General features: G+C 43.4%; 1 protein-coding gene across 1 annotated transcript in view; it reads left to right on the top strand.

Moving 5' to 3' along the window:
• Window positions 1–24,006, top strand: part of Fbn2 (fibrillin 2) — a 214,223-nt gene that overhangs the window by 181,141 nt on the left and 9,076 nt on the right. The window contains exons 50-62 of the mRNA XM_076555290.1: window positions 368–520; window positions 1,389–1,454; window positions 1,733–1,858; window positions 2,445–2,564; window positions 3,587–3,709; window positions 4,714–4,845; window positions 13,154–13,279; window positions 14,501–14,707; window positions 15,780–15,905; window positions 17,575–17,697; window positions 19,633–19,749; window positions 20,338–20,466; window positions 22,027–22,146. Of these exons, the coding sequence (XP_076411405.1) occupies window positions 368–520; window positions 1,389–1,454; window positions 1,733–1,858; window positions 2,445–2,564; window positions 3,587–3,709; window positions 4,714–4,845; window positions 13,154–13,279; window positions 14,501–14,707; window positions 15,780–15,905; window positions 17,575–17,697; window positions 19,633–19,749; window positions 20,338–20,466; window positions 22,027–22,146 (1,668 nt within the window). The remainder of the gene's footprint in view (window positions 1–367; window positions 521–1,388; window positions 1,455–1,732; window positions 1,859–2,444; window positions 2,565–3,586; window positions 3,710–4,713; window positions 4,846–13,153; window positions 13,280–14,500; window positions 14,708–15,779; window positions 15,906–17,574; window positions 17,698–19,632; window positions 19,750–20,337; window positions 20,467–22,026; window positions 22,147–24,006) is intronic.

Here is a 24,006-nt window from a genome sequence, read left to right as displayed (position 1 = left end):
CACGAGTTGCCTCAGGCAACGTTTAACTTACTGAAACTTAAATTCGTTGTTTTTGGACAGCGTTAATGTGACAGTGAAGGGGGAAAAAAAAAGGAGACTGTGGGGATATTTTCCCAACTAAGGCTGATTTTACAAATCCCTAAACACATCGTAAAAATACTTTAGATATAATAACATTTTATATGAAGATCAATTTAAACTAGCAAATGAATATGACCCGTGGAGACGGTCCAGGCCTGTGTCTTAACTACTTACTGATGTAGCCCCTGCCTTGTGTCCTGATCGTGAGAAATGGTCCGTCAGAACCAGTTGTATCCGTCTGTTTCGAGAGCAGTGAGGAGCTTGCGCTGTTTGCTTCCCTGATTAGATACGCGTCAGAGTTTCTGCTTCACCAACTTCGAAAACGGAAAGTGTTCTGTCCCCAAGGCCTTCAACACCACCAAAGCGAAGTGCTGTTGCAGTAAGATGCCAGGCGAGGGATGGGGGGACCCGTGTGAGCTGTGCCCCAAAGACGATGAAGGTGAGAATAACGGCAGAGAGAACCCTCCTGTGACTACGTGGAGGGCAAGGTTATACCTTCAGATAGAGCTGTCCATTGTTCCAGAAGCCGCTGCTTGGCGAGACCTCCGCCAGCGTTTACACACATGCAGCATGTACTCTGAGATTGCCCACTTACCTTTCCTTCCAAAGCATTGGCATCACTTGTGTTCTGAAGACTGAACCGCAGAGGCAGGGGCAGAAGATGCCAGAAGAGGGTGGAAATTAAACGTCACATGATGCCACAAGTCCCAAGTTGGGGGTGCAGACGCATATCTTGGCGAGAGAACATAGGCCTAACGCCTACAAGGCTGGGAGTTTGATCCCTACCACCAAAAATAAATGCACAGCGATAAGTAAAATCCTATGTTGCTGTAGTATCATGGGCTGTGATTCTCAGACGATTACATCAAATTCTGAGAAGTGAAATCAGCACCTTGGCCCAACAGTTTCCCATCAGCACCAGTGAATTGTAGAGTTTAATTCCCAGCAAGATCAACCTGCAGTGGATCCTTATCTTAGGGGTGGCTTCTGTGTGTAAAGGACAGGGACCTTTTTGGACTTCCTAGGAGAAGCTCAGTGTTGGTTTTAAAAATAAGTCACAGCCACATGGCCAGGTGCAGTGGTGTGCACCTTTACTCCCAGCACTCAGGAGGCAGAAAGCAGGCCAGTCTCTGAGTACAAGGCCAGCCTGGTCTATGTAGCAAGTTTCAGACTCTGTTTCCAAACAGCAGACCAGGAAAAAAGAAAAGAAAAGAAAATAGAGGAAAAGTGTTAAAGATGAATTTGTACAGTGTTAACTGGTTCTTAAAATGAGGCGCTTCAGTAATGGAAAACCTGTTTCTTTGTAGTTGCATTCCAGGATCTGTGTCCATATGGCCATGGGACAGTCCCTAGTCTTCATGATACACGAGAAGGTGAGCTTTGACAAATAGGTGGATTTTTTCATTTGTTTTATAAATCATGCTAATTTTAGTATGTCCGATAGTGTATTATATTTAAAGTATGTATGTAATAGTTTATGGACCATGTATTATATGTGTGTATCATATGACTGTACTTATGTGTGAAATATCTATTTTTCTAACAAAAGAGAGATTTATATTCCATTCATGTTAGATGTGTGTTTAGTAGATGTGGCTGTATTAGCATATCTTTTATTATGAGGAAGTTTATGGGCATTTTTATATTTTAGATGTCAATGAGTGTCTTGAGAGCCCAGGCATTTGCTCAAACGGTCAGTGCATCAACACCGATGGATCTTTCCGTTGTGAATGTCCAATGGGCTACAACCTGGATTATACTGGAGTCCGGTGCGTGGGTGAGTATTGGCTCTAGTTGATGGAGTTTGAAAGCCCTGTTTTATTCTCCTGTGAGCCCAAAGGGTGCTCGAGCAGCCTCGGTGGTGTTGGTGCTAAGATTTAGAAATCCAAGATGAGCGAATAACAGTACCTTTACTTCTGCATTTTCCCATGCAGCTTGGTTCAAGAGAAAATGGAGTTTCTCTGGTATCTCCACCTTTAACCAAATGTACCAACTCGAAGGTCCTGGGATGTCGTCCAATGATAGATTATATATGCCTTGTGTGCACAAGGCCTGGGTTTGGTCCCTAGCATTAAAAACAAGCAAAAAAATTTATTCAATTGAAAAAAGCCTAACTAGGAGAATTGTTCATTTTATTTCATGTCTTTGCACATTTCTTCTTGAGGCAGACATCCACATACAGCCTCTGGATTTGCAACCATTGCAGAAAGCATTATCCTCTGGGAGTCAGAGCCTTGCACAGTGACCTTTGAGATCCTCTATACACATAAAGGCTGGCCAAGGCCGGGGGTGGAGGGTCGCTGTGCTTTCTTCAGATCCTTGGAATGTGTGTGGGACCCCGTACCCCTTCCCTCGTTTTCCAGACACTGACGAGTGTTCTATTGGCAACCCCTGTGGGAATGGAACGTGCACCAACGTGATCGGAAGCTTCGAGTGCAACTGCAACGAAGGCTTCGAGCCAGGACCCATGATGAACTGCGAAGGCAAGTCATGCTGCCTTGGGGACAGCCTGTTATCTTCCTCCGATATGCGGGACGTGTTGTAGAGAATTATTGCCATCTTGAGTCACCGTGTTCTTCTTCTGTTTATACTCTTCTTCACGAGTACATTGTCCTTTACCTCATGCAGCGGTCTCTGTCACTGTCCTCCACACTCGTCTGTTGGCAGCAGCACCTGAGTGGCTCAGGGCTGGCATCTGTGTTTTTTCCCTTCTTTAAGATCTGGTTACATTTGCCCCATTTCGTGGCTTTTCAATGTATTGCTTAATTTTTCAGTTTCTACTCTAGATACTGGGAATGATACATTCTGGGCTCGGTTACCTTCCTTTGAGGAATGTTGATGCTTTTTTGTCTTAGCAGAATTAACTGGTGTAGGCAGAAGGGGCAGCCTGGTTCCGGCTTGTAAAGGCTCAGATTTCAGTTCAACTCTTGGAACCAAGAAGCTAGCCTCTGAGTTTTGTCCCACGCATGCGTGGCACAGTCAACAGCCTAGGCCGCGTGCATGGAAAGGAAGAAAGTATATCACTTCTCTTTTCTGGCACTCCTTTCCAGAATTCCGTTCAGCCTTTAGCACCATGGTGGCCTCAAGGTCCTGCCCCCTGGAAAGGATATTAAGAAGTTGAGATTTAGCTCTTAGACTGCCACTGCCAGGATAATGGTCACCTGTCCGGTAGACTGGAGGAAAGGAAGAGGGAGGGAGGTTAGCCAACATGGTGATTAATGTTAGTTCCTGCGGGTTCTCAGCTCTGAGTTTTCACTCATCACTCAAACTCTGGGGACCCTTTGCAGTTCTCCCAGCCTAGGCTGTTATCTTGCTGGAAGAGGAGTTTGCTAGGTACTGTGTTTTATATACCGGAAGTGAAAGTTTTATTACCTTGTTGCTTCCTATATGATCTGCAAGTAAACACACTAGTGTTTCTGTAAAGAAACGATTTGGGGAGGGAGGGGGGAGGGAGCAGATATCATGAAGAGTCTCCCCCTGAGCTCGTGCCCATTTCTTTGATCAGATATCAATGAATGCGCCCAGAACCCACTGCTGTGTGCCTTCCGCTGCATGAACACTTTCGGATCTTATGAATGCACGTGCCCAGTTGGCTATGCACTCAGGGAAGACCAAAAGATGTGTAAAGGTAAGGGAAGAGCCGCGGCTTGACGTGCCCCATTGGGATGTATCATACTTTGGTCATTGTCTTGACTTGCCCCATTGGGATGTATCATACTTTGGTCATTGTCTTGACTTGCCCCATTGGGATGTATCATATTTTGGTCATTGTCTTGACTTGCCCCATTGGGATGTATCATACTTCGGTCGTTGTCTTGACGTGCCCCATTGGGATGTATTATACTTTGGTCATTGTCTTGACTTGCCCCATTGGGATGTATCATACTTTGGTCATTGTCTTGACTTGCCCCATTGGGATGTATTATACTTTGGTCATTGTCTTGACTTGCCCCATTGGGATGTATCATACTTTGGTCATTGTCTTGATTTGCCCCATTGGGATGTATCATACTTTGGTCATTGTCTTGACTTGCCCCATTGGGATGTATCATACTTTGATCATTGTCTTGACTTGCCCCATTGGGATGTATCATACTTTGATCATTGTCTTGACTTGCCCCATTGGGATGTATCATACTTTGGTCATTGTCTTGACTTGCCCCATTGGGATGTATCATACTTTGATCATTGTCTTGACTTGCCCCATTGGGATGTATCATACTTTGGTCATTGTCTTCTTCTGAGCAGTTTTCTTCCATGGCATGGCAGGAAGAAATGTGGCAGCTTTGCCGTTCATTCACTTACCTGGATAACGGTATACTTAAAAGTCTACGGATGAGGTGGCTTAGCACCCCATTGTTTTCATACCCTTGGCCTCTTACTGAAAGCAAAGGTTACCCTTCCCAGAACTCACTGTAAGGACCAGTCCTGAGAGTGTAATACATCTGGCCTAGAGCCAGCTGTTCAGAAGACTGGGCTACTTCTTCCTCTGTCATACCAAATGACAGCATGATAAGGATCAGAAGACCAGAAATAATGACTGAAAATTACTAACATATAGCCCACTAAACAGAATGTGCTATTTCTACTTTTTTTTTCCTTTTGATACCTATTTTAACAAATGTCTTCTAGATCTGGATGAATGTGCCGAAGGGCTACACGACTGTGAATCTCGAGGCATGATGTGTAAGAATCTGATTGGCACCTTCATGTGCATCTGCCCCCCTGGCATGGCCCGCAGGCCCGATGGAGAGGGCTGTGTAGGTAAGCTCCCAAGGACACTCTCTGTGTGAGTGGCACTCTTGCTCCAAGCCAGATCTAACACCCCTTCCCAGATAAACTAAATGGAAGCCAGATCTTTTCCAGGTTGTGCCTAGGCCAGTGTTGACCATCTCAGGGTCCAAGGCAGCCTATGAGGCTCTGGAGCGTGCAGTGGTGGTTTATGCTGCTGGGAATTGTGTCCACTTATTGTGTGTGAGCTTCTGTGAGTCTAAAACATCAAACTTTGAAGTATAGAAAACATCCGTCAAATACCTCTGCTCCTGAAGCGAAATGAAAGCTTTGAGGTTAACAGTCTCACCCCTGTGTCCTCCCATGAGTGACGGGAGCACTTAAGGGGCAGTCCAGCAGCAACATTACCTCTCCCCTGGTCGCTCATCATGTTTGAGCCTCAGTGCATTCACATTTAAGGGGGCGGGGCATAGAGGTATGACTTCGTGACACGTGCGAGTCTTGCCTTGTGCAAGCATGCATTATCCATGTCCTTCTTTCCTAAAGTGCTATCTGGGCCCCTGAGCCACAGCAGCCCCCTGCACGAGCTTTCTCCTCCCTGAGAACAGGGACTGTGTAACTGAGAACCGCTACTCCCTTACCAACCTCCGCTACCTAGAGCAACTGAGTTATTTTTAGAGAAACAATCATTATTAATAATTTCCCATTCCTGCAAAAAGAAGACCAAAATAAAGAATAAGAATTCTTAAGAATGAATCTACACACAGTTGTTCAAAGTTAGAACAGAGAGACGCTGCCAGTGGACACCAGGGATGCCTTTTGGGGATGGAAATGTTAGAAGACTACATTGTGGTGAATGTTCCACCAGCCCGTAATTGACCAAAAACCATTGAATTGTATACTGACAAATTTTATGGCATGCAAATTATACCTCAGTAAAGTTCAGTTTTTTAAAAAAAAATGAAGCTACCCCAGGGAAAGAGATACAGGATGTAGAACATGGTACTGTTTGTACTAACAAAAAAAAAAAATGAATGAAACCACCAATATATGCATCATGGATACATAGATAAATCCATTTGGCATATTCCATGCTAGAAAATACATAGCTGTTAAAATGAGTATGATAAATGTATGTACATAGATACTGAGATAACCATAAACACACAGAATGAAGCAATATAAAATAACATGTCACTTTATGGGAAATTGAAAGTCATATGTTTTCTGCAATCAAATGAATACATAGGATAAGTTTTAAAAAGAGAAATCGTGATTCAGGAATTAACCATCAAAAAAAAGATATGTAGATTAAAGGTTAATAAGCTAGAGTGACTTTATCTCTATCGGATATTTGATTTTGACAAGAGTGAATTCCTATAGAAATGCAGCTCCCTACTTAATTCTGCATGAATTTCTAACATATATGCATTGTCTCTTTCTGTCATGGCAACAAGATGTTTGAGATTATGTCTAAAGATAAAAAGAGTGTTTTGGTTCGTAGCTATAGATGTTCTAGACCCTGACTGATGGCCCCACACTTTGAACTTACATCCAAGAATTACGTCACAAGAGGAAAAGTACTCATCAAGACCACAAAATCCAGGCCAAAGAAATGAGGCAGGGACTGGTGTCTTATAGTCCCTGTAGGGAAAAAGTCTTCCTTGACCCTGGCACCTCCACCTCCTCAAGGTTTCACTACAACCCACTAGTACCGCATGGTAGCTAACCTTCAGCATATCAGCCTTTAGGGAACATTGAGTATCCACACTACGGCGTGCAATGTCTTGTGATTTAACAAACTTTTTTTTAATGACAGTTAGGGTTTTTGTTTGTTTGTTTTGTTTTTAAGTCCTACATTAAGTGTTTAATTATTCCGTGGCTGTTTCAAAATCACTATTATCCAAGATCCATCCATTCAGGGGATTAACCTAGTCTTCTAAGGCAAAACATGTGTTCCTCAAATCTAGCACATGACCTAATTCTAACATGTGGGAAGGAGGCAATAACCGTCCTGATTACTGCACCTGAGACACTTTTTCATTGTTTTAAGTCAGACTGTAAGCTATTAGTCTAATTCTATCTGGATAGAAATATGTTTTGCTTTATTGACATGGAAATTTCCCATTCTTTATCACTGTCAGGCTCTCTCATTATAATGCCAGTCCATTTATCTGTCTGTTTCCTGGGGGCCAGGGTCTAGACACCAGGATGAGCCTTCCCATAAAACTGTTGCAAATGAGCTGAATAACTCCAAAAAGGGTTTCATTCTTAGTCCCTCATTTTCTTTTTGGGGGGTGTGGGAAGAAAGGCAATCTCCTCTAATCTTAATATTTTATAATCTTGTTGATGGGCAGCATTTTGGGAAAATTCTGTACTTCTTGTGGTTAAAATACACAATAAAAGATGTAAGCCCCAAGGCCTGGCATAGTGGCTCAAGCTTATGGCACTAGTGCTTTGACCACGTGTTCAAAGCCAGCTTGGGCTACGTCATAAGAATCAGGTTTTGAAGTTTATCAAACCCTCAAGCTTTTCATTATAGCACGCTGGTAGTGGAACAGTAGACAAAAGCTTTTTGGACCACCAGAAAAACACTAGGGAAAAGTCCATTTGATGCAGGCGGTATGATTTTGCGATTAGAAATCCCATTCAAATAACATAATATTATAAAAATAAAAAGCATTTGCAAAATTCAGGGTGGAAAATAAAGTCATTTGAAAAATGAAAAATGTACGTGCATGACCTTGGAGTCCAAGAAAATTTCTCAAAAAAAAAGTCAGTTGTAATAAAAATATAAAACATGCCGGGCGTTGGTGGCGCACGCCTTTAATCCCAGCACTCGGGAGGCAGAGCCAGGTGGATCTCTGTGAGTTCGAGGCCAGCCTGGGCTACCAAGTGAGCTCCAGGAAAGGCGCAAAGCTACACAGAGAAACCCTGTCTCGAAAAACCAAAAAAAAAAAAAAAAAAAAAAAATATATAAAACATGGCAAACTGAGGACATTGTGTAGGACATAGAAAAAAAATAGAAAGAAAACTATAAAATTAACCAGAGGTGGAAACTTGATCCTGCAATATATTATAATCAATATTGAACAAATTGAACAAATCACAAATTCCGAAATCTAATAAATAGAAAAAATATACCAAGATCATTACATTTGATTGAAAACGGATTCATAAGCATCTGAGACTGTAAATTTAGGAGAAGGCAGTTTATGTTAAAGATGATGGAATAAAGATAAGTCCTTCTCAACCTTGATGACTTTCGAAATGTCGTGGGAGAAGATGAGTGCTGGACTCTCTTGACTTAAACAAAGACCCAGTCACCGCAGACTTCAAAGGGTGCTGTTAGACAGTGTCAGGTTCCAAACACAACACGGGTGTCTGGTGACACGTTCTCCTGCAGACTTTAGCCAACCATCTCAGTTTTCAAAAGCTTGATTAGCAGATCAGGGCCACAGTGAATGAGAGACGTGGGAGCCTTTTTCCGGAGGCTCCGTTGTTCTACCCTGCGTCTCGGGGAAAGGCGGATGTGAGAGATAGGCTGGCACCATGCTGTTAATTGTCAACAGGCTGGTCTAGATGTGGAGCTTTCTAGAGACCAGTCCAAGGGCAGAGGGACAAAGCAGTCACTAGAGAGCCTAAGGTTTTGTGCACAGTGTGACCCAGACGGCAATGATCATCTGACACAGCGCAGTGCCCCAGGGACACAAGGCATGACAGACTTGTTGAAGATGTTCATAAGGAAATAGGTGCACAGAAACCACAGATTATGCCGGCTTTCCCACAGTGACCTGCTGGGCTACTTTTTTCAACAAGTAAATAAATAAAGTCAAACTGCAGAAAACCTATTCAAGGCCAAACAGTTTACACAAATATGCAGGTCACGTGTGCAGAGTAGAGGGGAGAGAGGGAGCAAGATAAGGAATAAACTCAAGACAACAGGAGAGAGAAAACGATTTAGAAAAAAAATCACTTCAGCCATCTGTGAGAAAGACTGTTAAAGACACAAACGTTTTAAAAGCTACTAAAATGGAAAGGAAACGACAATGTAATGGTAATCTAGCAAAGCTCAGAAAAGAAATGCACCTGTTACGGGAGTCAAACATCACTTTGGAAGTAGCAGAGTAGAAACGAAGGGCTGGGAAGATGGCAAGGTTGGTCGAGATGGAGTGCGGACTGTGTAGCATAGGACCTGAGTCAGCACCCATGTGGAGTCTGGCTCTGCAGTCGGCACCGGGAATCCCAGCACTAGAGAGGGAGAAGCAGGGTTCTTGGGATGTGCTGACTAGCCAGACTGGCCAAAACGGTGGGAGCTAGGTTTAGTGAGAGATCTGTCTCAAAAACTAAAGAGAGCACAAAACAGGGAGATTCCCATGGTGACCTCCAGTCTACGCACATCGGCACGTGCTCGAAGACGTGTGTGTGTGTGTGTGTGTGTGTGTGTGTGTGTGTGTGCATTCACAAAATAGAAATGACAGAAAATACAATTAGAAATGTGGATATAGAATGGTCAATAAAATGATTAAGTGGAAGGTGGAAGACAGGTAGCCACAATATGTTTATAAATAAAATTCCTTTTAAAAAGGAAAACTAGCCGAGCGTGATGGTGCATACCTTTAATCCCAGCACTCAGGAGGCAGAGGTAGGTGGATATATTTCACATCCCGCTGGTATTATTACACATACAAACATTCATGAGGCAGAGGTTTAAATTGCTGACATACGTATTATTTAAGTGGAATTGGCATGGACACCGGGAAGGGGGTCATAGGGAAGGGAAGGGGCAGCAACTGAGCTCTGGGAACTCCACTGTTTAGGGCAGCTGAAAACCCATGGGAAAATGGAAACAGAGTGGCCAGCAGGAAAGGAGACCCTGTGGGGTGCCGTGCTGTCCTGAGAATATGGAGAGCTGGTCATTGGGTAGGTAGTCAGGGAGTCCGTTTTGCCAGGTGTTACGGAGCGGCAGAGTCAGATGCAGACAGCAACGTGACAGATGGATTTGGTGGCCTTTCAGGAAGTGTCAGTGGAGGGAGACAGAGCAGGGGTGCAAAGCGAAGAATCGGAGTTGCGGAAGCGGGATGGGCCGTTACAGAAGCCTTCCTTCCGCTTTTGTCCCTCCCCCATAGAGAATGTGACGGTGTGACGTAACCTTTATTAGGGTACACAATATATTACCAAAGATGAACCTGTTCCTACAACCTCTCACCTATATTCCTGCTTTTGTCCCTCCCCCATAGAGAATGTGACGGTGTGACGTAACCGCAGTCGTCAGGTGCGACTGGGAAGTGTTGCGTTCCGGTTTGGGTTTTCGAGGTAGAAGTTACTGGGTGTGATTTTTCCTAAGAAGGGAGAACGGTGAGATCTTTTGGAAGACAAAAGGAAGGGCTGGCCTTGGAACACAGCGAAGGCCTCGTCTTGTGGAAAGGGAGAAAAAGCTGAGAGTGAAGCCCAAGGCAGTCCCAAGAAGGACAGTCACATACCCTTCTCAGTACTGCGGCTGCATAGACACTGTAGGGGCTGTAGAGGGATGGTCCCCAGAAGTCCCAAGTTCCGTGGTGCCCAGACTCATGATGTAGTGGGATGGTCCCCAGAAGTCCCAAGTTCCGTGGTGCCCAGACTCATGATGTAGAGGGATGGTCCCCAGAAGTCCCAAGTTCCATGGTGCCCAGACTCATGATGTAGTGGGATGGTCCCCAGAAGTCCCAAGTTCCATGGTGCCCAGACTCATGATGTAGTGGGATGGTCCCCAGAAGTCCCAAGTTCCATGGTGCCCAGACTCATGATGTAGCAGGATGGTCCCCAGAAGTCCCAAGTTCCATGGTGCCCAGACTCATGAATGAATTGAGCACTGTCTGGAGCGTCGCACCCCTCTGGGTGGTACTGCTACAGGCTAGCCACAGAATGGGAAGAGGGCATGAGTACAGGGAGAGTCATGGGCACGGAAATGGGAGTAGTTGGTGCAGAAACTGTCCAAGGAGAGACAGTGGATGTTGAGAATCAAAACGCCCTGGGTGATGGAGCGCCATACTAAGACACACTTTATGAAAGCTGCAGAGTCTGGCAGCGGTGGAGAATTTGGGTTTTTGCCCTTTCTTTCTTTGTTTTTTTTTTTTTTTTAATTCTCATTACCAGTGGAAGTAAAGTAAAGTAACAGTAGAACTTGAGGCCCATCAAATATCAGAGCTTAGGTTAGGCAGTCCATCCAGCTAAAGCTTTACTGAAGAAATTAATTTCTGCTGTTAAATTATAAATCAATATAAATACATTAAGCTGGGTGGTGGCAGCACACGCCTTTGATTCCAGCACCAAGGGACCAAGGGAAGGAGAGTACAAAGGGGGAAGGCTGGGGGGCGGGGGTGGGGGAGACAGAGGCAGGCAGATCTGAGTTCAAGGCCAGTGTGGTCTACAGAGCAAGTTCTGGGACAGCCAGGGCTACACGGAGAAACCTTGTCTCAAAAAAAAATGTGTATATATATATATATATATATATATATATATATATATATATATATATGGAGAGAGAGAGAAGTCACAGCATGAAAGAAAGGATCAGTTCTAGGATGGCAGACCTGAGCCCTCAGATTCTAGAAACAACAAACTAAAACATGCAAAATTCATAATTTAGCTCATCATTTTTGTCGGTACTTTAAAATTTCCATAAGGGTTTTTTCCCTAAAACTGAATATCTACATAAATTTGCATCATTGTGAGTTTCAAAAGACTAAAACAAAATGAAAATACTCAGCTCTTCCAGAAAAAAAAAAAAAAACCTAGATTCTCTTCAAAGTGAAATAATCTTGAACTAAAATTTTAAACTCAATGAGTTTAAGAACAATCAAAATAAGGCATCGTCAAAAGTCTGTTTGGGAATTTATTTCATATTCACGTGTCCTCTTTTAACTAGTTAACAAACTATATAATCTAATCCAAGAGACAGCCATTACATGTATGTAGTAACACAGCCTCTCACAAGCTTGCAAAGTTCTGGTTTAAAACTTTGGAACAGATCCCACCATTGGGGTAGGACCTGAGAAGGCTGAGGCAAGAAGATGGCAAGTTCAAATCCATCCTAGACTACAGAGTCAGGTTAAGCCAGTCTGGGCAATTTAGTAAGACTTCGTCTCAAAATATAAAGGGGCCTAGAGACAATAGCCCAGCAGTAGAATGTTTACCTAGCACGCACAGGGTGCTAGATCCAATATATAGTATCAAAAGGATGCAAAGTTCTACTTGACGCTGGCAGAAAATCAAGAAAGGAACATTTTAAAAATCATTTAAAGGCCGCTGCTTAGAAGAGTGGCAAGAACATGGTAATTTCCAAACCTGGGTTGGAGATGCAAGGAAAGCATAAAAAGTAGATTGACTTGATAGATGTTAAGAGGATGGAGCAACAGCATAGTAAATATGAAATAATTTGAAACATATGAAATGGCAGGTAAGAGTACAATCGTAAGTGTAAATGGTTTCAATTGCTAGATGAAAGGCAAATGCATTTTTACAACCCTTTTTAAGTTCAGCTAAATGTTTTTTTTGTTGTTTTTTTTTTTTTTTTTGTAAGAAACCTACCTAAATCAAAGAGTGAGATGATGTTTTGAAAATAAAGAGATGGGAAAGTTATTCAAGGCAAATGTTAATAAAAAGAAAACACACACACAAAAAAAAAAGATGTCAGAAAACTGAAGACTGAAAAAACTAAAATGTATAAAAGAAGCAATTTATCAAAAAGATGAAGTTGTCGTGAGTGAGCTCCCTTATGTTGAAAACAGCTTTGAGAAATCATCCAGTAAATTGACAAAATGCCGTACAAACGGAGTAAGGATATCGGGAACTTCTATAAATAAGTTTGGGTTTGTCTTTGTTACCTATCTGTTGCCAAGCCAAAGAGCACTGCTCCCTATATTCTCTGTCCCATCAACTGCCCTCAGAGACCACAGCTGGCCCTGTGGTTTCACGCAAAAAGCTTTCATCCCTGGTTACCACCATCTCAACAGAGCATCCCTCTTCCGCGTGACTTCAGTCCCCCTCCCACAGAATTCTTCCCTGCTGGTCCGGTGTCTCAGGGAAGAGCCCTCCCTTCCCTTGTGACTCTGTGAGAACGCCATCCCTCTTCCACAGGGGTAGGGTCAGGAAGGTAACCTTACAAAAGGAACCCTCTCGATGGACGAGGTACAGGGGGTGCCATAGTCATATGCCGTAGTCATATGGGATGTGTTGTATCCCATCTTACTGGTATGTTGTCAAGGAATTTTAAGTAAGATGTAACCACTGGAAGATAGGTTAAAAAACAATGTGTGGTTTTACAAGCCGCTCATTGCTCATATTATTTTTTTCTATGAAGATGAAAATGAATGCAGAACCAAGCCAGGTATCTGTGAAAATGGACGTTGTGTTAACATCATTGGGAGCTACAGATGTGAGTGCAATGAAGGATTCCAGTCAAGCTCCTCAGGCACCGAATGCCTCGGTAAGCGAGTATAGGAATATTTTCTTTGGTAAGCAAAACATGTTTATGATGTCATCAGAGGAGAGCTCTGCACATGTATTCTTGCCTGGTGAGCCTCCTAAGCACAGTACTCTCCATGCCTCTGCCCACGGGTATACGTCTATTAAAATGATATATTTATATGCCTGTCATACATGCACATGTAATGTAAATAACAACCTGAAATAGTCTTTCCAAAATTACGATTAATTAAGCTCCGTGGAAAATGTGACTTTAGTAAGGCTTACATGAGGAAATGACTTAATTCCAAAAGAAAATATTTGCAGTGTGAGGTAGGCTCTGCCAATATTAATGCAAAGCAAACGCCACTTTCCAAAGTGCAAGGGAGATTAATTTTTATATTATGGTCCAGAAAAATGTTCTACAAAGTATTTTCTAGGGGGAAATATAAAACCCATGGGCACTCCATCACACTAAACCAATGCTGCAATGTGGGCATTCCTGGCACTGTTTCAGTTAATAGGGTATGGTCGAATTTGAAGGAACCAGATAAAGAAGAGCGATCAACCAGTCAGTGGCTTGATGGGGCCAGACATCAGAGGTGCATCAACATGCTGCTTCCAATCCTAGGAAGATTTTTATACTCAACATAGTGTATTTTATGTCCTGTTGTCTCCAATCTAGACCTTCCCTGGTTATGAGTCTTTGAAGAAATAGCAAAGATGCCCTAAAAAGAATACAGTTTTCTGTTCATATTATGATTTTACTAGCACACTTGGCTTATTAAGCCATACTGAAGAAGAAACCCCTGAACTTACATTAATACACTGTCTATAATGTACTCAGTCCTTTCACTGTAGAAAATAATGGAATAAAGCACCACGTTCATTACAGTCTTGAATTTGTTTTTCAGTAATTCTTACCTGTCATTATTTTATCTAAAAGGAAATAAATACATGTGGTGTTTCTTTCTTTTGGGGTCCTGACAGTCATGACTTTCACTGTATTGAAAAGAATGAACATTGTATAACTTTTGTCAAGTTTAATCATCTGTTGGTGGTCTAAGCATCATGGGGGTGTAAGGTCAACAAGACCTTACAATCACTAAGTGTAGACTGCTCACGTAAGAAGAATACTTTCAGTGTTGAAGGTTGTGGCTGAGGAGGAGAGCCTGACTGTCCACTGAAAACCAGGCTGACGGCTCCTTGACCTTGACTCTGGTCTCCCTGGTGTTTGTTGCAGACAACCGGCAGGGCCTGTGCTTTGCAGAGGTGTTGCAGACCATGTGCCAAATGGCGTCCAGCAGCCGCAACCTCGTCACGAAGTCAGAGTGCTGCTGTGACGGTGGCCGGGGTTGGGGCCACCAGTGTGAGCTCTGCCCACTTCCCGGAACTGCCCAGTACAAGAAGATATGTCCTCATGGCCCAGGATACGCCACTGATGGAAGAGGTGATATGCTGGGGGGCTTCGGGGATTGTGTTCTCATACATCCAAATTAGTTTAAAAGAAACGTGAGAAAAAGTAATCCTCACTATTCAACTTACTAGAGTGGAAGTATCCAGAAAGTAGAACGAACCCCTACCTACACTCAGGTAAGCAACATTTCTTTGAACAAGGCGAGGGTAGTTCAGAGGTTACTAACCCCCGTGGCCTTTAGGATCAGGTAGGTCTGTGCCATTTTCTGGAGGACAGTCTTTACTGTTACCATAGTCTTGTGCTGCTATCTCCTCATCTGCTAAGTGAGGATCATAAAGTCTTCCGAGGGTTTGATGAAGGAACAGATCTCTTCAGTTTTGTGAAGCATGGCCTGGAGGGAGAGCTGGCTGGGTCAAGTGCCTTGCAAGCCTGAAGGCATGAGTTAAATTCCCAGGACCTGCATTTTTAAAAGGCCAGGAGTGGTAGGGAGATAAAAACAGGTGGGTCCCTAAGGTTCCCTGGCCAGCCAGCCTGGCCCACTTGGGGGGGGAGGGGTTCCCCTGGCTTCCAAACACACACACACACACACACACACACACACCTTTATAACGCATTATTACACAATGTTCTTGTGATTCATGCACAGAGCACATATAAGTGCAGCAGTGTTTTAGATGGAATTATGATAGGATTACTTTTTCACATTTCTGTTAGCCTGACTGCTAACAGAAAGAAGCCGGTAGGAACTGGAGGCCCAAGTCTATATAGAGTTGATTACCACATATTTCAGAAGAGTCATGCTTCTAAGAGGTAGCTTTCATATATATATTTGTAGTAACTCTCACTTAGCACGCAAAATGTACAGTCCAGCGTGCGCCTTGCGGCACAGCCCTCCCCTGTTTGTCTCCCCCCACTCCTCAGTTGGTTTTGTTCCCCTCCCCCTCCCACGTTGCCGTTCCCTGAACAGTGAGAAAGGGCTCTGGAGGTTCTGTGGGTGTCCACTGCCATCTCACGCCAGTCCCTTCGTCCCTCCTCACTTCCGGCCATCTCCACTGTGCAGACGTTGACTCCTGTTCCTTCTCCTCTCTCTTCCCTTCCTGCACAGACATCGACGAGTGTAAGGTGATGCCGAGCCTCTGCACGAACGGCCAGTGCGTCAACACCATGGGCACCTTCCGCTGCTTCTGCAAGGTTGGCTACACCACCGACATCAGCGGGACGGCCTGCGTAGGTAAGATGAGGCTGCGCACGCGCACCGTCTGGTGACCCCCTGCTTCCTCCAGAAGCGCTTGTCTGTGCGGCTCTCCCTGGAGGATGCCACACTTGCCGGTGATGCTGTTCTGAACGATGGAGTTCTTGCCTTTCCCTTAACTCTGTGGGATTCAGGGTCCAGTTCATCTCGAATTCTGTGCAGTCAGGGAAACATAAAAATCGACACATGTGCTTTCAACATTTTCTATTTTAATTTAAAATTTACAAATGTGCATTTCGTCGGTGGAAAAAAATAGACTTTTCTTGTGAATCTGGTGTGTGTGTGTGTGTGTGTGTGTGTGTGTGTGTGTGTGTGTGTGTGTGTGTGTGAAACAGAATGCATTTCTATAATTTTTCATGAAAAGAAGCAAGTCGGGGCATCATGTAAACTCTCTCCTTGCGGAGCAGTCTCGCTACAGCGTCTTTTGGCTGTTTTGCGACATATTTTTCTTCTTTAATTTTTTTTTTTTAATCATCTGATCCATGTTGGTGGCAAACAGAAGGCTGGAGAGTAGCCTTTTTTTTTCCCTTGTCTCTCAAACATTTCTTAGTTTCTTGGTATGTCCTCGGCTTCGGCTGTATCCTCTTAAATTGCCTGTTTTAGTAACAAGTACCTGGCGTAAAAACATTAAGAAAAACCAACCAACTGACCCTTCATAAGCATGTGACTCACACAGTAGAGAGAGCAGACAGGGGAGTAGCCAGGAGTAGGTTGTTAACCAAGAGCTTTCTGCATGCAGTAGGCATCCATCCAGTGAGCTCTGTGGAGGAAACGGAGATGGCCTGCGGGCGGTCATAGACCTGGCGGTAAAGAGGTGGCTCATCCCTGTAAGGACCTTCAGTACGGCTTAATAGTGAGAGTCTGTAAATGGAGAGCAGAGTGTAGAAAGACCACAAGGGAACATCAACCTGGGCCCAAAAATAAAATGAAATAAAGAGGGAAAAGTGTTGGGAGCCTCCTAGGTGTATGGAGTGCTCAGAGAGCATCCATGAGAGGCTGCAACGGGAGCCTGTGGCTCAGACTAAACCCACACCGGAGAGACAATGAAGAAGAACTAGGAGTGTCCACACGGCTGGAGGTGGGAGAGTCCGCTGATGAAGCCTCCAAGGTCTAATCCCAGCCTAATTGATCTGAAGAGGAATTTTTTTTTGAGCCCAGACAGTTGTCTAGACATTACAAGATGTAGCCACAATCTATGCATTGATCTTCAAAGTAAGTGGAAAATGGTAACAGGTCTAAGAGCGATTAACAAGGTAACTCAGTCAGTGGGCTCTCTACAGTCCGGAATTCCTTTGCCTGGCTGTTTCCAGTGTGGCCTTGAACTCACAGAGATCCAGATGGATCTCTGCCTCCCAGGTGATAGGATTAAGGGTGTGTGCCACCACTGTCTGAACTCTCTATGTCTGATCTAGTGGCTGGCTCTGTCCTCTGATCCTCAGGTAAGCTTTATTGGGGTACACAATATATCACCACATAAGCCAGTCTGCTACTTTAGAGAAAACTGCTCTAAGCATCGTTTCTCTCGGGCTGGATTCCACTGAAAGTTGCAGAGGAGGAGCCAGAAGGGTGAAGTTAGAATGTGGAGAGGGGAGAGGGGCTGGCCGTTTCTTGTGACCAGGGCTCTCATGCTCGTGTTACTTCCGCTCAGACCTCGATGAATGCTCACAGTCTCCAAAACCGTGCAACTTCATCTGCAAGAACACCGAGGGCAGTTACCAGTGCTCCTGTCCCCGGGGGTACGTCCTGCAGGAGGACGGAAAGACGTGCAAAGGTGAGGGGAATCTCAGTGGCCGCCGCCCTGGTCTCTCTCTTCGGTAACGTTTGCGCATTAGCGATCAGGGTTGTAACCCAGGCTTCCCCTGTGTTAAAACACTGCTTCACAGAAGCTGTACCAGAGCTCCCATTATAGAAGGAAGAGGGACTTCAAAATCTAAGTCACGCTGTTTCACTCCTTAGAAATTAAACACACACACACACACGCATGCATGCACACGCACACACACAAAATGTCTACACATGTTCACACACACACGATGTCTGTACATGTACACACACACAATGTCTGAACATGTTCACATACACGCACATACAATGTCTATACATGTACACACACAAAATGTCTGCACATGTTCACACATACACACAATGTCTATACATGTTCACACACACACACACACACACACACACACACACACACACACATACATATAATGGAGGTTTTTTTTTTTTCCAAGCCGGGAAACTCAAAATTACACCGAAGGAAAATGAATGGAACTAGATGTCATCACATTAAGCAAAATAAGCCCACCTCAGGAATGCAAATATCATGTTTTCCGACATACACAGAGTCTAGACTTTTTTTTTCAAGAAGTGTAAAAATGTCATAATGAAACCTACTACATTGTCTGCTGTCTTAAAATATTAATTTTAAAAACTTTTAAACTAAAAATTTAAAAGGAAATGTTTATGACTGACTTGAAAGTTGAAGAACACTTTTGAGGAGATGGTCAGAGGCAAGAGGGAGAAACAAGAAGAGATAATGGGGGTAAATTTGAGAAAAATTACAATAATATTCGTATATGAAAATATCATAATCCATTCATTCATATGGTAACTTTTTAATTAAAAAATGTTGAGGCAAGAATTGAAACAAACCATGAGAAATTAGAGTTTTTGTTGCTATCTACCTCAGACTTCATCTCTCAGCAGTCTTACATACATCTGCATTTACTGTAGAAAGGTGGGAAGTCAGTGTGTGCATTACTTTTTGTGTATTAAAAGTAATTACCAGGCTAAATTTGATCATTAAAATGGCTTCCATGCCATACCATGTTTGATTTTATACGAACCATCCTAAGCACGACACTAATGGATTGAGCAGATGGTTTACCTGTATTCTCTGTGAAGCAAGGTTTCATTTCCAACCTATATTAAGAAATGAGTGCATAAAAAGTAGCAAGTTCTGGGATTTTCTTAACCCCGTTTAGAGAAATGGTTCACATGACCTGACTTCTGCATGGTGTTTATAAAATGTGTGGAACGCATACCTTCCACTGTGCAGTGAACTTAGTTTGAATGTATTTTTTTCCAAATTAAGCTTCACTCAAACCAAGATCAGATTTTGAGTTTCCTATTAGAATAGTCCAGAGGTCAATTCTAAATTTATGGTTGTTTGGTTTTGTTGGTTTTGCATTGGTTTGGGGTTTGTTACTGTCTTTTTGACGGTCATGCACCACATGCCCAGCAGAAGCGAATTTTTTGCTTCTCTCATGTTAGTGACGGTGTTTCCATTTAGATCTGGTAAACCTTCCTCCATTTCCAAACTCTGTTTTATTTTTATTTAATATTCCCTGTAATAAGTTGCCATCCGTGTTCTAAACCACATTAAGTACAAGCAGGACTGCTTTTCCAGGTTAGCTTTGAAAAGGGTGAACTTGCTATGTTTTGGCCATCCAGGTCTTACTTTAAGAAAACTTTGCCCTAAAACTTTTAGCCACCCTGTCCTGATTGATAGCCTTCCATACTTAGACTATTTAATAATGCACACTCAAGCCCTTCCTCTTAAGCATATGTGTGCCTTTATAAACCAGAGCCAAAATGTAAACCAAATGCTCCCATAGAAAATGCACGGCTCCTGTGGATGCGTGAGAACACATGCGTAAGCGGATAGCCCTCCTGATTCTCCTGGATTTCTCTGTCATTTCAGACCTTGATGAATGTCAAACCAAACAGCACAACTGCCAGTTCCTCTGTGTCAACACCCTGGGGGGGTTCACCTGTAAATGCCCTCCTGGGTTCACCCAGCATCACACTGCTTGCATTGGTAAGGCACATCAGAGTTGGGGTAGTTTGCAGATGTCGGGTAGGTGCATAACTACGGCTCAGCCTGGCCTAAAGAAGTTGTAGGTAATGGGGACGTTTCCGTACAAGAACAGCATCCACAGGAAGGAGGCCTGGACATGCGTTTGTGCCGTGGGGACATTGTGTGGTGCTTCAGCATGACCCCCTCAGTGTCAGCACAGCTGTGATCACACATTGTACCGTAGTCAGTGCCTCCGTTTCATATTCCATACTGCTGTGACACATGCTCAGATAAAATAGGATTAAAGGCTAATAGCCACACTGGAATATTTAAGTTTTACTTTAGAAGGCACATGTTAAAAGATTCTATATTATCTAAAGTGGCGCCTCTAGTGACTCTAAAATACATTCTGTTTTCAAGTCACTGCAAAAACACACTTTTTATGCTACTCTTGCTAATAAATTCAGACTTAGCTTTGTCTAAAATGCTTTCTCCCTATACCGAAAGCTCGAGCTTGTATCTATCCACTTATTTCACGTAGCGAGATTGAGTTCACATACTACACACCAGGAAGCTTGACTCTCTCCCTCCATCTTGTTGCTTCACTAGACAACAACGAATGTGGGTCTCAGCCCTCACTCTGTGGCACGAAGGGGATCTGTCAGAACACTCCTGGGAGCTTCAGCTGCGAATGCCAAAGAGGGTTCTCTCTGGACGCCTCTGGGCTGAACTGTGAAGGTGAGTTCATGTGCGCAAGAACCCTTGATGTTAGGGCTGTAGAAACGGCCTAATACATAAAGCATTTCCATGTCAGGCTGAGGACTGGAGTTCAGATCCCCAGAACCCAAAGGCCAAATAGGCATGGTACCTCTGCTATAATCCCAGTGCTCTGGAGGCCAGAGTGGGTTCTGTGGAGCAAGGTGGGTAGCTAGACTACAAGAATCAGCACGCTCTGAGTTCAGCAAAAGGCCCTGTCTCAATATCCAAGGTGGAGCACTCTAGAAGAACATACACACACACCTCTCGGCACATACACACGTACCTGCACCTGCACACATAAGAACGTACATATGCACATGCATGCACACCATATACAAATACACGCACAACAATAATAACTGGAGCAGGAGGCTGATGGCTGTTGCCCTTTTCATAGACTGAAGCTCTTGCCCCTAGTGAGAGCTTACAGTGCCTCCCATGAAATAAGTGTTTTTCCCTTACAAAATCCAAGGGAACAGCTGATTGGGAGGTAAGTGAGAATCTGCCTGCAGTCTGAAGACTATCACATGGCTCTTCAGTGTTTTCTTGGCAAGGGCTCAGGTACAGGAAGATGAATATGTTAATGTTGAATGCCTCATCCCCTTTACATCTTTATATTGTGTTGCAATTTATATTATTGAGTCAGTCATCCTTTTTAAAGCTATTCCTAGAAATAGGTGACTTTCAACTCTAGAAACATTCAGAATTTTAAACACGCTCTTTGTAAGAATTGTAGGACTTTTGTGTGTGTTTTTCAGCCCCCCTTTTTTTTTTGCTTTAAAAATTTTTAATTTTTTTTGTGTTTGAAATCAATAGCCATTGAAAACATTCTGAACCTACCAGCTGCTTGCCATGTGTGAATTCAGCTCATGCCCATCCACATAAGATACCATTTATTAATTATCCATGTAAATTTGTTACACACACATCAGACATGCCAATTTCATTTCACTCTTTTGGGGTAGATTTCAAAGCCTTAGTTGTCATTCCAAAAGTGTATGCATATATTAACAAAGAAATTATTCCATATGTATCATACCACATCTTGCCTAAAAATAACAACATATTCAAATACTTAAAAAGGATTTGCATCTAATTAGTCTTGACCAACAAAAAAAAAACTTTGCATGCAAAACCATTATGCTTTATAGATATCTCCATGGTTTTCGTATCTTCCCCACAATGAGGATTACATGTGAGTCAGTTTTGAATTAGCCAGAAACTGTAATGCACACACACACACACACACACACACACACACACACACACACACAATTTACCAACTAAATCATACCATATGGAGCTAATCAATTCAAAATGCACCATATTTGTGGTTACTATGGTTGATTTGCTGAAATTAAACTATTATTCAGAGCACTGGTGTGCCATGGTCTGGTGGACGACATTAAGAATAAGGTGGTTTCTTATCTCAGCCGTCCTCGACACGCCATGCCTTGTTTATTTGTTCCCTTAAAGGTTGTGTCAGGAATGCATTTCACAAGGGAAAGTAAAGCCCGGACTTGGGTTGTTGTCTTGCAGATGTTGATGAATGCGATGGAAACCACAGGTGCCAACATGGCTGCCAGAACATCCTGGGAGGTTATAGGTGCGGCTGCCCCCAGGGATATGTGCAGCATTACCAGTGGAATCAGTGTGTCGGTGAGCATTCCTTGGTGGCCCGGCGCGTGCTTTTCTCACTTCAGTGTCTGAGTCAACGGAATAAATAATGGAAGTGGTAGTGATAGTGCAGTGTGCTAGAACCTAAAAAAAAAAAAAAACGGCGTTTGGGGCTGGTGTGGGGGAGGGCTAGAGTTAGCTCAGGGGCAGAGCACATGGAGGGTTCAGGGTTCCTTCCGTCCCACCCCGACTCTGGACGGGAAATCTGCATAAAAACACGGATGCACACTGGGGTTTTAGTCTACTAGATTCTGCACTTATGCGTGTGACAAAATCCATAATGAACATGTTTCTGCAGTTTTTAAAGAAAGGCCCATGGACTAGAGGTGTAGACATTTTCACTTTGTGTGGTGTACTGTGAGGTTTCTGAGGACGGCATCAAAAACAGCATGCTCGTTAGCCATGCTTGGCTGCTTTTCATCAGTAATCTGACAGATTTGGGTTGTGGAGGTACTCTTCCATTACCCTCTTATAAATCGAAAGGACCTTTGCCCTCCTTTTTGAGACAGGGCTTCCTATAGCCCAGGCTTGTCTGTAGCCTCAGGCTGGCCTTGAACTCTTCTAGATCCTGTAACCTCTGCTTCCCAGGACTTGGGATAGCAGGCATGCACCACCGTGCCTGGTTAGGAATCCTAAGAACTGAGGCCAGGCCATCTGGGCTCTCCTGTCACACAGCTTTAATAAGCGCTGTGACGGTGTTTTGCCATGGAAGAGGCAGCTAGTCACAGCAAATGCGCCTGACAACTCCAGACAAGAATGTTTATAAAAGAAAACACGCGGGCATTCCGTTCTATTCTTTGCATTGATAATAATCACGGACATTCTCCTCATGAGAAACCACTGATCAAAGAGACCATTACTGTTCTTGAGTAGACTCACTTAGCATATGCCCAATTTCTTGGCTGTGTCTGAACACACTCCACAGCTGCACATCTTGAGAGGAGACGCTCGCCTTGCCAAACAGAAGGGCAGCGGAGCCCTGCCCCGCCCCCACCCCTAGAAACTAGCAGGATGCTTCCTTGTCTCTGAAGTGATTTAAGCTACTACACATGTTGTTCAAAAGTAGTGTAATGATCCACCAAACGAACTGACTTGATTTGATCTCTTATGTTTTTCTCAAAAGAATTTTCTAACGACAGCTCAGTGAGCTGAGAAGAAAACCCAAGTGTTTCAGAAGGGACACAAGGTCTATGAAGTTCTTATCTGGACTGTGGCCCCCCCTGCCAGGCCAGAAATGCCACACCAGAAATGCCCATCACGGGGAGGAAAGTCTCTACATCCTGTGGTCTAGAGCAAGGGATATTGATGATGTGTGGGAAAATGTCACAATAGAGCCCATTGTTTTATACACTACCTTAAAAAATTAGTAAAAAACTTTAAAAACATGCAGCTAGGAAATAAAGGTAAGGCTAAATCTTTCAATGATTACCAAAGCAATGAATTAAGTTGTCAATCAAAACTATTTCATAAATATGATCCATTTCCTTTTTCTTTCATATATATAATATATATTCTAGGGCCTGATATATTCATTCATATACTGAGGCCAAGTCCTAGCAAGCTTTATAGAATACAGACAATAGTGATTTTTTTTACCATTAGCAATTATTTAGAACTTTATTATATTATGGTGTTTCTGAACTCCCAGTCCTTCATTTTAGTAAGGACTGCGTGCTTCTCATGAGCTCTGCAAAACTTAAGGCAAAAAGAGTCATTCTCTAGTAGTTAACTCACACCGAATTCTTGGTTTTAAAGAGAATTTAAGTAGAAATGAGAACATGTATAAGTCATCAATTCAAGTTTTTACACTTCTTAAAGTTTTGACCTGTGAACATCCAATGC

The sequence above is a fragment of the Peromyscus maniculatus genome, chromosome 19 (genome assembly GCF_049852395.1).
Source record: "Peromyscus maniculatus bairdii isolate BWxNUB_F1_BW_parent chromosome 19, HU_Pman_BW_mat_3.1, whole genome shotgun sequence".
Taxonomy (NCBI): domain Eukaryota; kingdom Metazoa; phylum Chordata; class Mammalia; order Rodentia; family Cricetidae; genus Peromyscus; species Peromyscus maniculatus.
The sequence above is the reverse complement of the archived record's forward strand: the minus strand, read 5'-3'. Positions and strand labels throughout refer to the sequence as shown.